The following is a 14,320-nucleotide window of genomic DNA, read 5'->3' as shown; positions in this document are numbered from 1 at the left end:
GCATCGCTCTGGACTAACCCCATTTTGTCTGCGTGATGTGGGGTGAGACAGCGTCTCGTCAGTACTCCAACCAATATTTTGCAGTCTTTCTTAGACAGTGATAAAATAATTCCAATAGAGTTTCTAATAATTACAACAACAACAACGTGCTTGCAAATTTTTTCCTGTTATTGGCCTATAAATCAAAAGTAGTTTTTGTTAATTTTTTACTTCATAAACTTTTGCATACTTATCTCTGCCAACGGTCTTAGAAAATTGAATAGTAATAAATACTGAAATGTATGTACGCACGTTTGTATTTAAACGCTTATCGAATAATATGCCGCGTTCGCTTGTTCCCCCACAGTGCTGGAAATTGCAGTAGGCGAGCACGATCGTGATTTGGTTAAATTAATAAACGCGGCAAATAAGAAGTATCACGAAGATGCAGACAGTCAACAAATAAATGTGCAGCGCCTGCTATCCCAAATCAAAGGTAAGGAAAGGCATGTATTTGTACGGTGTACTCTCTCTTAAGCGGGCCCCTAAGGGAAGTGTTCGCCTATGTGAAAAGTTTAAAAAAAGTTATGGGACCCTACTGAAAAAAGTGTCCGCTTAAGACAGGTGTCCGTAAGGTGAGAGTACTCTGTATATATATAATTTAAGAAGAATATATGTATACAAATGTAATGTGTTTTTTTATTATATAAAGAAGTGTCACAAGGGTCTTAAAAAATTATTACTTTTTATAAAAATTATTTATGTAACCAACCACTTATGTATGTAGGTTCATGTATGCACTTATATTAAAGTTTTGTTCTTGCGTTCAAACCCACTTGCAATTGCAGATAACGAAGCTTGCAGCAAAATCGTCAGCAGTTTGAAGCGTTTCCCCACCGCCATGTCGAAACTCACAGCCTTCGACTACGTAAAACCCGCCGCAGATGACGTCGCTTTGGAGGAAATAAAAACGCTCAATGCCAGTGCCGCCACAAACGCGAGGATTGACGATAGTGATGACGACGCTGGCCTAGCAGCGCATGCGCAAAATAATAGCCGTAGATACGCGGCCTATAAGGCCTTGCGCACACAGCAGGCCTCGTTCATAATGCAATATTTTCTGCTTCTCAACCGAATTTTCGTGTGCGCGCGACGAAATTATGTAAGTTTCGTTTTGTTATTGTAGCTTCCTATATAAGTATATTTTTACTTCTAACACTCAGGTACATACATAAATAAACAGTAAAAAATGCAGACATTGGCTCATGAAAATAATTAATGTGAAAATCGTTAGGGCTGAAGTATTAAAAGGCTCGGTAGAGTAAATTGTAATAAAGCGCCTCGTAATTCGTTACAAACATGTAAATATAATAAATATTTTTTAGAACACAATTTCGAGTAGTTATTTGAGTTATAAGTATTAGCATATAGAAGTTACAACTTCAAAATAATTCCAACCTTACAATTTATTACTGCATTAAGGCTCATATTTAATTGAGTCTGGTAGATGCTAAAGTAGGTTAGAGATCAAACAGTTTTATGTTTCCCGTTTTTGCCTCAATTTATGGTGATTTGTTCAATTTGACTTTTTTTTGCTTTTTATTTAATGAAAGTTGATTGGTACAACTGATTTTCGGTCTGTATTTACAAAATGCTTACACACATCCATACATACATCTGGACAGTGCCAGCGGACCAATAAAAACGTTATCTGAACCGCAATTTATAATTTGTTTGCGAATGCGGTTTTTATTACTCAAAACATTTGCCAACTCCATTACTGAGAGGATGACTAAAATTGCCATAAAAGCAATTAAAATATGTGCATTAGTATGTTTGTATGTAAGACCGCATTTATATCCTAAACATTTTGTAAATACTTAAATACGATTTACAATGGATGACCCAAAAAAAAAATTAATTTACAAAAATTATACAGAAAAGAAAAAAAAAAACTAACACAGGATTAATATTTTTTTGGTTTTTCATTTTAACATTTTGTAAAATTTTCGGAGTTTTCAAGATCTCTGTTAAAAGTGGTTATTTTTGTTTTAATAAACCTTAGGGCTTGGTCGTTTGTGAAGATAAATTAAAAGATGAGAATATATAATATCCATCTTCTTTTACCTAGCTTTATCTTATTTCGGGTCGGCTTTCCTTGAGCGATATCTCCAGTTCACACGGTCCTAAGTCGCCTCTTCACTCACGCTTCTGTATCGCATGTCGATTTTTATACAATAGTATAAATAATATCCATCTGTAAACACTTTCTACCAATAATTAAATTTATAAATTGCTTTTTCTCATGGGTATTCATGGCGGCCGCCGTAGCCGCCAGGTAATGGCAAACCTCCGAGTGTATTTCCACCTTGAAAAAGCTCATCATAAAAATATCTGCCGTTCGGAGTCTGCTTAACACTGTAGGTCACTCCACTTGTGGAACAACATCAAGACGCATGCGCCAAAGGGGTGTAAGTAAGCGCCAATTATATATAAGTATATTCATGGGCAAACATTAAAAAATAGCGGTTGCGTTGTTTTGAGCATAGCTGAACAAATATATTGGATGGCAGCGAGAAAAAAAATTTTGATTGGCCATCCTAATGAAAAATGCTATGTAGTATGAAATTTCAGCCGTGAATTCCTTAACACTAAAAACACCTTTATCAGTGGCATTGTGCGTATATGTACTTACCTATACACATACATAAGCACATCATTAACGATTTTTCAAACTACAGCCTTCTGAGCCACTTAAGCTTTTACAACTCTATGCCTGCCTCCATAACGCTAGTGAACATTTATAAGTAGCTATGCAATTTTTACCTCCGCACATTACGAGTATGGGTACATACATACATATGTATATACGTATAATATCTGTGTACAATTAAATTTAAGCTTATGCATGCACACTAAGGATGTAAATGGCGTGTTTTGCACGCCATCTCAGTGACATGTACATACGCATCTACAAATATACATACATAAATATACTTGAACGAGTCTTGTTAGCCACGACCCGGCTTAGCCAGTTGCATGCAACTTCATTGCAATAACCTTAACATACTTTTGCATGAGTGGCGTTACCACCGACAGTTGTTTTGCTTCTGCGGTTTGGTGTTTTGGACATTATAAGATTTTCGCTATATTTTCAAAACCGAGTTTTTTTTCCTTTTTATTGCAGTTTCTGCTCTTGGCTCGTCTGATGTCACACATTGTAATCGGTTTGCTATTTGGCTACTTGTATATGAATGTCGGCGATAAAGCGACCACTGTGCTCGGCAACTACGTCTATTTGTACGGCACGATTTTGTTGCTGGTCTACACGGGAAAAATGGCGGTGGTGTTAACATGTAAGTATTTATTATGCAAAGATTTGGTTAAAATATTTCAAAAATATCAAATCAAATATATACATACATACACATGATTTGCTGAAGTATTGCATTCAGGTGTGAATTTGTGTAGCTGTGGGATTGTTGACCTGCTGCGCAAAATGCAGTGGCATTCACAAGTTCAGTAAACCTGAGTGAAGTGAATTAACGATTTGGCTTTGGCTAATTGGTCATTCTGTCCATTACATTTGATTACATACACACGACGCCTTGCAATTTAGCTGCGGTATTGCAAAAGCCAGTAGTTGTGCTATGTAGGCTATATTCGTGTGCCCATACGTCGTATGTATGCAGGTATGCAATCGTGCATGTGTGTTTACGTGTTGTTGCAAATCAAACAAGCTGTTGACCTGCGCCAAATATACAATGGTAGCCATTTGTATGACTTTGTCGAATGTAAAATATTGGCCTACAATGATATGGACGCAAATACAGGCATGCATACTCGTGTGCATGCAGGTATGCCATTAATATATCTGTAACATGTAGAATATATTTTATTTATCTTACTTTGTTGCTATTTCCACATAGGGCGTATAAATTATTCAACGATTTTTAAACGTTGCCGTTATTAAAAATTTTATATGATTTGCTTACGTATATACACATAATATATATTTGCGCATGTATGTATGTATGTGAGTTACAATTTACTTTCTAGTGCAACCATTGTAAGTAATAACACTTGATTACTTGCTCAATGGTTCAACTTAATTACCGATGAATAAAATGGTTCACATAGATGGGTTGGAGTTCTTTTATTGAAAATAAATTCATTGATTTCTTCAATAATTTTTATTTATTTATTACAGTCTGTTTTATATTAACAATATGTAATTTTTGTACAATTAGGTTCTATTAGGTTCTTTTAGCAATGTAAGAAGAATCTGTGATTATTATTTTTATTATTTTTTTTTGTAATTACACTGTAAATCTTATAGTTAGATCAGTCGGGGTGAGTCGCTTTAATCTTCGTTTGATATTTTCTGCCGGTACTATTTTACGCATTTGTTCGTTTTGGTGGACTGACAGTCGCTGTATATGCCTTCAATACTATTCCACGAGAAATTCATTTCATGTCCTTGAAATCGACTTCACAGAAATAAATAAGCACCCATTTATGACGAATTGCAGCAACATGCAATATGTACGTATGTATGCTTGTATGTTTGTATGCACATTTTGAACTTCTGTCGGCTACATCAAAAGCTACTGCCATCTGCATCTGCTAGTATAAACAAATGTCATTTTTTCGTTGTTATCGCCCATTTTAATCGATTTTTAACAGAACACGAATAATATATTGAAAGCTAATTGGAATAACTCATTTAATTCATGCAACATCAGGTGACGTAATGCTCGTTCAGTTTGCCTAGAAAGTGTTTTTGCAAAGACAAGCAATTACTTTTACGATTTCTTGTGTAAATAAACTGCCAAATTAATAAAACTACAATATGTTGCTTAATATAAGGCTCAACAAAAAAAAAAAAAAAAATTGGATGTAGTCGGTAGAAAGTGTTTTCACACAGTCTCTTTACCAATTGGCGCCTACATCCTTTATTGCGTGTTCGGCCAAGCCCTTACTTCTATTTTTGGTGCGCGTCTTGATATTTTTAAGCCACTTCCGAACGGCAGGTTTTTTATGAGGGGCCCTAAACTAATTTGGCTATCTGGAGATTCCCATCGATTACGCATTCATATCGACTAAAAACCTCTATCTAACGAACGACTAGTGTGGCTCAAAGATGACAGATTTACAAAGTTTGCTGTTTAATTATGGTGAAAAAGAAAATTGTGAGGGGAACTTTGGCTGCCACGCCACTTGGCAGATTCGGCAGTCGAACTTGGCACGATCATTTCACATATATTTACACACTCGTCGAAACACATTTTCACACACTCGTCTAATTAGTTGTTGTTCAGGCGGCAATGAAATGTCATTGACTGATTTTTTTCGTATATCACCAACACAATCTCTGTTTTGTTGTCAGCCCATCAGCTGATTGTGTAAAATTCGATCAGAGCCGAATAACGGGAGAAAGCATACCTAGAAAAATATTTTCATCACTGGTGTGGCCAATATCAGACCGTCAACCAACTCTCAGCGAATTTGACAAAACCAGCGGATGGGCTGACGTAACAGGAGATGAGTTTATACGAAAAAATCAACACAACCTACACTCAAGTTACTTCGTTGCCGTCTGAACAACAACTGACTGGACGAGTGTGTGAATACACGTGAAACGGGCGAGTAGAATTTGCCTGCCGGCTCCGTGTCTCAAAAAACTGTGTAAAAATTTTGATGCGAGATAGGAAAAACTTCAATCTTCCTTTTAACGTGAAGTGGATCACATATTTCCTTAATCTGTCTGTTGTTACGTTCGCAGAACTCCACATATTCCATATTTCATATTCCAATAAGAAAAATTCTGAAAAAAGTGTTGACCCACCATAACATTTTATGAAAAGCTTTAAAACGGCTGCTGTTTTTATATACTAAATGATTATAATTAAAAATTATTTTTTTAACAATAATAAAATTTAATAACTTTATTGCCATTTGTAAAAAGATTTTCTTGATGAATTATAAGCAAATTATTTATTTGCTCATGAAAGTATATATATAAAACCTTTTTTCTTAACAATGCATACCACATACTTATATATGTATAAAATGCTTCTAAGCTAGCCACTAACTGTGGAAATAGAAATATACAAGAACATTTCTGATATAACTTTTATATATATTTTGCAGTTCCTCTGGAAATCGGGATGTTGACGCGCGAACATTTTAATCGGTGGTACGGCCTAACACCCTACTTTCTTTCGATGCTTTCTTTCGAGATACCATTCCAGGTAAGTCATTTTCATACGACTTGAATTATTCATTGAATCGCCGTTGTAATTGTGGTTCGAGTGGAGTGAACTGGAATTTGCAGATCTAATTTGATTTACTTTTGTTTTCTCTGCAGATAGTTTGTTTGCGTTATAAATTGTTTTTTTTTTTAACTTTGGGTGCTTGGAATATAGGTTCTAAATATTCATACGTTTTTTGATTTAGTAACATCGAACTAAGCAAGCGAAAATTTGTTATTTGATATTTGGTAAATTAGACAGTTTTGCCGAAATCTTCCTAACTGTCTTCTGGCACATTGTCTAGTTCTAATTTATTTACAATTATTTCTAAAAATTTTATTGACGATTTGAAACTTCTAGTGTATACACGAGCTGTCTATGTACAATACATATGTATGTATTTTTTTTAAATATCATACGACAGGTCGCATGTCTTCAATCAATTAATTACGCCAAATCCGTTCATAATTTTGGAGAAAAGAATATATTTCATAGGCATATTGAATTTCCTTAGAAATCAATATACCACATTTTTGTATTTGGAATTCGGTCAATATTATAATATCATTTTTTGGTGTGCAGTCCACAGCGTTAAAATCAATTCACCAACTTATGCCACACAAAATAACTTTGCTGTAGCGGTACAGCAAAAGGGACTGGGTTTTGGCACTTAAAAGAGAAATCTATTATTTTTTCTGCGATTTTACCGACATTTTCTTTATCAAAGAAAAACTGTGGAATGTTTCGAATTTCCTCTTTGTTGACTTCCATTGTTAACACCCTGTGACTCCCAACTGAATGGAGCAAACAAAAAACAACAAACGATTCTTTTTAGTGAGAAATGTCACTTTGACAATGAGCATAAACGGCGGCCGCTGGCTCATTTGCCTCACGTAGGGCTAATATTATCTACTTTTAGAATTTGAGAACGTAAAAGCTTTACCAATTTCAAATACCGGTACACAAATTTCTAGAGCAAAGCTGAATTCTTTTAGAGTTTGTTGGCCAAATTTTTTAAATATTTACCAAGTGGGTTTTAGGTGCCGGCTTTCGGTCAACTTCAACATGCAAACATACGCCTCTATGCACATATACACTTCACACTTCCATATACATATATCTCGTATCTGTATCTATTTTTTCACGTTTTACTTGTCACGTTTTCTTCTTGCTTGTTTTGAAACTTAGCTTTCGGGCCAACCAACTCTGTCTTATTGATATTAATGAACCTTTATGCGCTACTATTTTGATTGCTTCACGTTCATCACATATATACATATGGTATACACATGCACACACACATATAACTATCGTGATAATTTGCAATTAGTTGAGGAACATGAACGCTATTTTAGGTGACTAAGCTTCCACAATCGTGTGTACATATGTACATACATTTGTTTACGATATGGATTTGCATATTTATCTATTTTACGAGTTGTAGTTACTTAACTATCGGTCAGCATAAGCGTATGCGTTATTAAAAAAATTGTCTTAAGTTATATAAACGTAGGGTATTAAACATAGGGGCACAGCTAGAAAGAATATTTAAATGTGCCCCATGGCTCCAAATAGGCGCACTTTTTTCCATCAATCGGACAACACAGCGATAAAACTTCATTCGTGTACGCCGAATCCAATGACATTGGCCGTTTTTTTGACCGTATTTGAGATCTAAATTCATTGCCTGAGTTATCGTGCTCACGAACGGACGGGTAGATGCATATCTGCCGTTCTGTAGGTCCCTCCATTTGTGAAACAACATCAAGCAGCCACAAATAGGAGGAGGAGTTCGGCCAAACACCAAACACCCAAAAAGGCAGTAAGCGCCAATTATATGAGTAGGTATGTCTATATCTATCTCGATTCTTTTATGCTGTTACATACAACTTTAAAATAAAATGTGGTAGATCAATTTAATTTCTTTCCAAATAATTTCTTTCTATGACTCGTATATTTCTCGACACGAATTTATTCCATCGTTCACTACCGATCCAATTTAAAAGAAAAGTCTAAAGCAATGCCGTATTGGGGCTTACAAGCCTATAAACTTAAATATGAAATATCTCGAAACCGAGAGCTAGTGACTCAGCGGGCTCGAACTAGGTTTTGCTGCTGGGTGCGCTGGTTGACAGACTTACAAATACTAGCATAGTGTAATCAGCCATTTAATCCAAAAATCCAATAGAGCTCGTAATAGCCATAATAAACTAATGTTTAGTGCATTTCAATCATATATAGTAGAAGGCGGTTAGCTAACATTGAATATGAAAAATAATAATATCGTAAATTTGTATTTATATTCTAATATGCATTTTGGTTATTTCACTTCATATCTGCTGTATGTTTATTGAATTAGTTTGTAGTGCACTGTTTGGAGTGAACTTAAGCATTTTCTTATAACATTTACAGAGTATTTGTGCGGTACTTTACATGGCCATAAGTGTTTACCTCACCGGGAACAACTCAGACGAGGGCTTTCGCATATACTACTTCATTGTGCTGGCGGTTTTAGCTACGTTAAGCGCCCAAGCCTGGGGCTTCTTCGTGGGAGCAACACTACCAACCAAGGTGAAATATTTTGCTATAACGAATTCGAAATAGCAAATTGTTCAACTATTTTTTAATTCATAGTTGGCCGTATTTTTGGGTCCCATTCTGGCAGTTCTCTTCTCGGTATTTGGCTTCTGCACTCGCTACATCGACATTACGCCGATCTTTCGTTGGATGTGGCACATCAGCTATTTCCGAGCCGGTTTTCATGGAGCGCTCAATGCCATTTACGGCCTAGAACGGCCGTTCCTGGCATGCCCCGAAACTGCAATGTACTGTCATTTCCGTAGTCCGAAAGTATTCCTCAACTACATGATGATTTCGGACGTAAATATGGCGGACTGCGTTACACTGATGGTTGTCGTGATTGTTGTTATGCATGTGCTGACACTTATTACGCTGTGGCACAAGCTGAATAAGCGCTAATTAACGATATACAAACAAAAGTACACAAATACATACAAAGCTTAAGTATACGAACCAAATATAAATGAAGTAACATTTTGTAAATATATGCGGTAAGAGGGATTACGGTTTTTCTTTAGTTGAACTAATGATCTTCAAATGATTTTAATCGCAATCGTTTGTCATCGCTTCATCGTACGAAAATATGAAACACCGAAAGAAATAGAAATTTTATACACTTGCATGTTTGTACGTAAAAGCGGTAGCTTAGTTGTTTGCGAATAAACGGTTATTTATAAATTAGTGATACTTACGATACAATATTAAGAATAGAAAATAGTATTAAACACATAAAAATGTACCAAATTTGTTGTTAGAAAAAATGTAGCTTATGTTTTTTTATTGCTATCAGAATATCTCACAAAATGTAGTTTAGTTTAGTACTTTGCACTTGCCAACTTTACTCAAAGAAAACTTTACCAAAAATCTCGAATAAGAATTGTTGTATTTTAATTGGGAAGGTGAAACATTGATTTTATATTATACAAAATGTGTGACAAAAGAAAATAATTTAAACATTAAAATTTAAGTTGTGACCATCATACGAATTCTCAAATGTAATTTGACACTCCTACTGTACAAATAAAATCAGAAAATGTGATCAATATTTAAAAATGTATTTGTTGTATTTCTATTGCTATGGATGTTTTTTATCGCCAGGTTGAACTTTTTCAATTCATTTATTTATTTATATTTTTTTTTATTTCCCTTTTTAAATTACAATCTGTTAAATTTAAACAATAAGTAATTATTTTTAAAGTAGAGTAGATAGGTCATTTTTTTTTGGAGAGCTCTTGCTACGGTGTTTTTGCATTGATTTTGAAAAATAAGCAAGATTTTGAAAGGTTATTTATCTGCTAACATTTTGGTTATACTGACTTATGTTTGGCTAAATATTTTTTGGAAGCTGCATTCAATAAGACAAAGGTACTTTTTTTCGATATTTTCAAAATCGGGGGGCACGATAGGTCACTATGTGTGAGAGGAAAAGAACAATGTACATGGCTTGGAAATTAACGTTTTAACTTTTATTTATAGAGTATGAACACTGCACATGTTATAAAAGTTAGGAATTTTTCTTTAATTCATCACGCGAGCACGTAATGTTTCGAACGGAATTTTAAATTGTTTAGAGGCTGATCGAACACTAGCGCCATCTCGGACTGCCGCGATTGCGTTTTTTACATCCTCTTCATTTCGTTTCGGCGTTTTTCGCACATAATTACGCACCATTTTGCTGCAAAAACAATTAAAATTAATTTTATTCAATTAAAAGTAGTGACCTATAATGCCCCCAAGCACATGTTTTATGTTAGTGTCGATATTTTTTTTTAAAACAATAATATCAAAAAACTAACACATTATTCGTGTTCAGCATTATTTTCTACGTAAAATAAAACTCACCTGACAAATATTTACATACATTAAATGCACTGCACCGTAGAATAAAAAAAATGCTATGTCGGAGAAAAGCTCACAAAAAACTAAACGACGCCAGAACTAGGATAACTAATGAATGGTGACGGCCGAAATGACAGTCGCAAACGTTCTTCCCCACCACGTATTCAATTCACATAAGACGAGTGACCTCTGCAAAAACAGTGCGACGAAAACCCCACCTACCTATTGTGCCCCCATACCTATCTTACCCCATTCTACTCTAGTATTGGAATTCTTTGTTCTCTAACTAATGCTAGATAAACATTCAATTTTGCTTCAGGTTATACTACATTATATTATTTTCTGAGTGTTATAATTATTGTTTTTATTAATTTTTTTTTTGCTTTATTGTTTTGTTAAATTGTGAGTTCTATTGGAGTTAATCGGTTTAATCTTCGTTTTCCCGCTTTCTCCGATTGTGGTAGTTTGAGCATTTGATAATTTTGATGATTTGTTAGTCGTTGTATATGCTTGATGCTGTATTTTCTAATTGTGTCATCTATTGTGTCGATATTGAGGTCGCTGTGGATCACGTCGTTTGGTATATACCAGCCTGATTTTGTTATTGTTCGAAGTATTTTTGATTGGGTCCTTTGAATTATTTTGATATTGGATTTTTTTGCTGTGCCCCAGATTTCTATTCCATATTTCCAAATGGGTGAGATTATAGATTTATATATCACTACTTTGTTGTTAAGGCTTGGTTTTGAATTTTTAGCCAACAGCCAGTATAGTTGTCTGAATTTGTTTTTGATTTCATTTCACTTGTTTTCTATATGTCGTTTCCAATTTAGTTTTTCATCTATAGTTATGCCAAGGTACTTTGCACTAGGGTGGATTTTTATTTCATTGCTTTTTATTTTTATTTTTACTTGTACCGTTTTATCTTTGTTGACCTCTATTCCCCATTTATCGAGCCATGATACAGCGTCATTTATTGTTTGTTGAAGAATGTCAGTAGCTTTTTTTCTCTTTTGTCTGATGCCATTAAAACCGTGTCCTCCGCGAATGTGGCTATCATGCAATTTTTTGTTGCTGGGATCTGTATGTCTGCTGTAAATATAAGGTACAATAGAGGGCCTAGGACACTACCTTGGGGCACACCTGCTGTCATTTGCATCATGCTTGAGCATTCGTCTTCAAACTTTATAAAAAAATGTCGGTTTTCCAGATAACTATTGAGAATGGTGAAGTGATTCCGTGGCAATATTTCGCTTAGCTTGTGCAGTAGTTCTTTAATCCATACCCTGTCAAAAGCTTTTGCAATATCTAGGTAAACAGCTATGCAGAACCTTTTTTATCCATATCATCTAGTATTTTGTTTATAACTCTGTGGACTTGTTGCACAGTTGAATGCTGTCGTCTAAATTCAAATTGCTGGCTTGGTATTATATTTTTTTCTATCAGAAATTCGTCTAATCTGGCAAGGAATATTTTTTCAAATACTTTTGAAAGAATGGACAAGAGACTGATGGGGCGATATGATGTCGTTTCTGATGCATTTTTACCTGGTTTGGGGATTGCCGTTATTTGTGCAACTTTCCAGAGGCGTGGGAAGCATTGTGTCCTTAATATGCTGTGGAATATTTGTCGTATATATAATATGTGATTGCTACATCAGGTAGTTCTTTTAGTATTTTTCCATTTATTAGATCGTAGCCCGGTTCTTTTTTACTGTTCAGATTTTTCAAATCATATCTGATTTCTGCTGAGGTTGTCATTTTCATTTTCTTTTCTGGGTTCCTCGTATTTACATTTTGTTCGATGTGCTGATTGTCTTTTTCGTTTGAGAATATTGTTTTAAAGTGTTCAGCTAGTGTGTTTGCCTTCTCTTTATTGATCTTTGCCCAAGTTCCGTGTTGTGTTTTGATGGGAGGTTTGTGTGGAACTGCTTTGACTAAGTTTTTAGTTGCTTTCCATAGAGAATAATTGTTAACTGCCGTGGCCCCCAAGTTATGTATGTAATTTTGAAGCTTTTTATCTTGGTGTTGTTTTAATAATGCTTTTAATTCAGTTGTTGATTTGTTAAGTTTTGCCTTATCTTCGGGATGTTTAGTAGTTTGCCACTTTTTACGGAGTTTCCTTTTTTGTTGTATTTTTTGTTTGATATGTATTGGAATATACTCTTTTTGTAGAATTTTTATAGTTGGTGTCGAAAGGGTGAGGGCTTTGATGATGGAATCGTTGAAAAAAGCTATTGCTGAGTCAATTTCCTTTTCCGTTTTTAATGAAATATTTATAGTCAATTGTGCTTCCACACTTTGTCGAAAATAATTCCAGTCTGTTTTATTATTATATAGTCCAATAAAAGTTTGTTGGTGTAGATTTCCAAGAATTGTCATTAGAAGTGGTGAATGATCCGACGATAGCTCCAAACATGACATAATGTTCAGATGAGTTTGGGGAATATTTTGACGTGATAACGTGGTATAATTCGATTTAGCCGGCTGCACGCACGAAAAAATGTGTCGTTATCTTGCTCAATGGTCGTTATCTTCCTCATTCGTCGTTATCTTGCTCAATCGCCGTTATCTTGCTCCTTCGTCGTTATCTTGCTCATGGTCGTTACCTTGCATGAACTGCAAGCGAAAGCGCGGAACGAACGACAAAGAGCACAACGTTCGACATCTTGCTCTCTCCTACTTAAGTGAGCGTATAAGTTATCAGTCGTTCACTTTCCCTCTGGAGCAGTGATGATGCCTTGGTCCAGCGGCGGGTGTTGCTGACACGTCTCAACTACTTCTTGATTCTAATTAGCTTTAGGATCTTTAGGTTGGGAGACTTGACTTCGTCTCCTTTGTTGGACTATTGGCCTTGTGGCTCAACAGTGTAAATCAATACATCAAATATTAACGGCGGCGTGCCGGAGTAAAGTCAATCGTTCTTTATTAAACAATTGTCTGGACAAAACTGATTATAAGAATGGAATGAATAAAAGACTAAAGCTAAGTACATAAATGGAAATATGAATCTAAACCTAAATACATAATAAGTACATAAAGATCATGCCATGGGTTTGTGGTCTGTAAAACCGACTCAGCATATTTCCGATCAGAATTCCAACGCTTGCGACACAACGGAAACGGCTGGCCGTTGCTCCGACTCACATTATTTTGTTTATGTTGCATATGTGGTCGGGTTCAGCGACATTGTTTGCGCGCGGGTTGCTCGGTGAATTCATTGCGAGGGACGTTCGATGATTTGGCTGTTAACTAGCCCCCCTTTAAGATTGTTGCCGTCCTCGGTGACACTTAACTCCTTTACCAGTTCTTGCAATTTGATGGAAGATCTTCTCCGGTACCAACACTGATAGATGATGCCAATACAGCCAAAGGCAAGGCTGAGTGTTACACCAACCATGAACCAGACTCTGGGAGTCCCTCCGGAAAACATATCGTCTCTTAACTTCTGAATTATATGCAGATTGTGCTCATTCATCCTTTGTAACATTGGTAGGCTGAGCACTTGGTCGTGTCCTGTAATATTCAGCAATGGTGACGCCGCGATGCCTGGACTCTTGTTTACAACACCATTGTAGTTAATGTACGTGGTCTCGTTTATAGTCGCAATACGTTCAAATGTGATGAGATGTGTGCCTTCAATTGTCATCACTGGGCCGTCATCTACTC

The 14,320-nt window shown here is 35.6% G+C and overlaps 1 protein-coding gene across 2 annotated transcripts in view; it reads left to right on the top strand.

Moving 5' to 3' along the window:
* LOC128865357 (ATP-binding cassette subfamily G member 4) overlaps positions 1-9,870 on the top strand; it is a 37,371-nt gene extending 27,501 nt beyond the window's left edge. For both annotated transcript variants that reach the window (XM_054105610.1, XM_054105609.1), the window contains exons 7-12: positions 347-475; positions 828-1,141; positions 3,167-3,335; positions 6,133-6,233; positions 8,646-8,804; positions 8,868-9,870. In XM_054105610.1, coding sequence (XP_053961585.1) covers positions 347-475; positions 828-1,141; positions 3,167-3,335; positions 6,133-6,233; positions 8,646-8,804; positions 8,868-9,212 — 1,217 coding nt within the window. In that variant the 3' untranslated portion in view covers positions 9,213-9,870. The remainder of the gene's footprint in view (positions 1-346; positions 476-827; positions 1,142-3,166; positions 3,336-6,132; positions 6,234-8,645; positions 8,805-8,867) is intronic.
* The last annotated feature ends 4,450 nt before the right edge of the window (positions 9,871-14,320 follow it).

The sequence above is a fragment of the Anastrepha ludens genome, chromosome 5 (assembly GCF_028408465.1).
Source record: "Anastrepha ludens isolate Willacy chromosome 5, idAnaLude1.1, whole genome shotgun sequence".
Classification (NCBI taxonomy): Eukaryota; Metazoa; Arthropoda; class Insecta; order Diptera; family Tephritidae; genus Anastrepha; species Anastrepha ludens.
The sequence above is the reverse complement of the archived record's forward strand: the minus strand, read 5'-3'. Positions and strand labels throughout refer to the sequence as shown.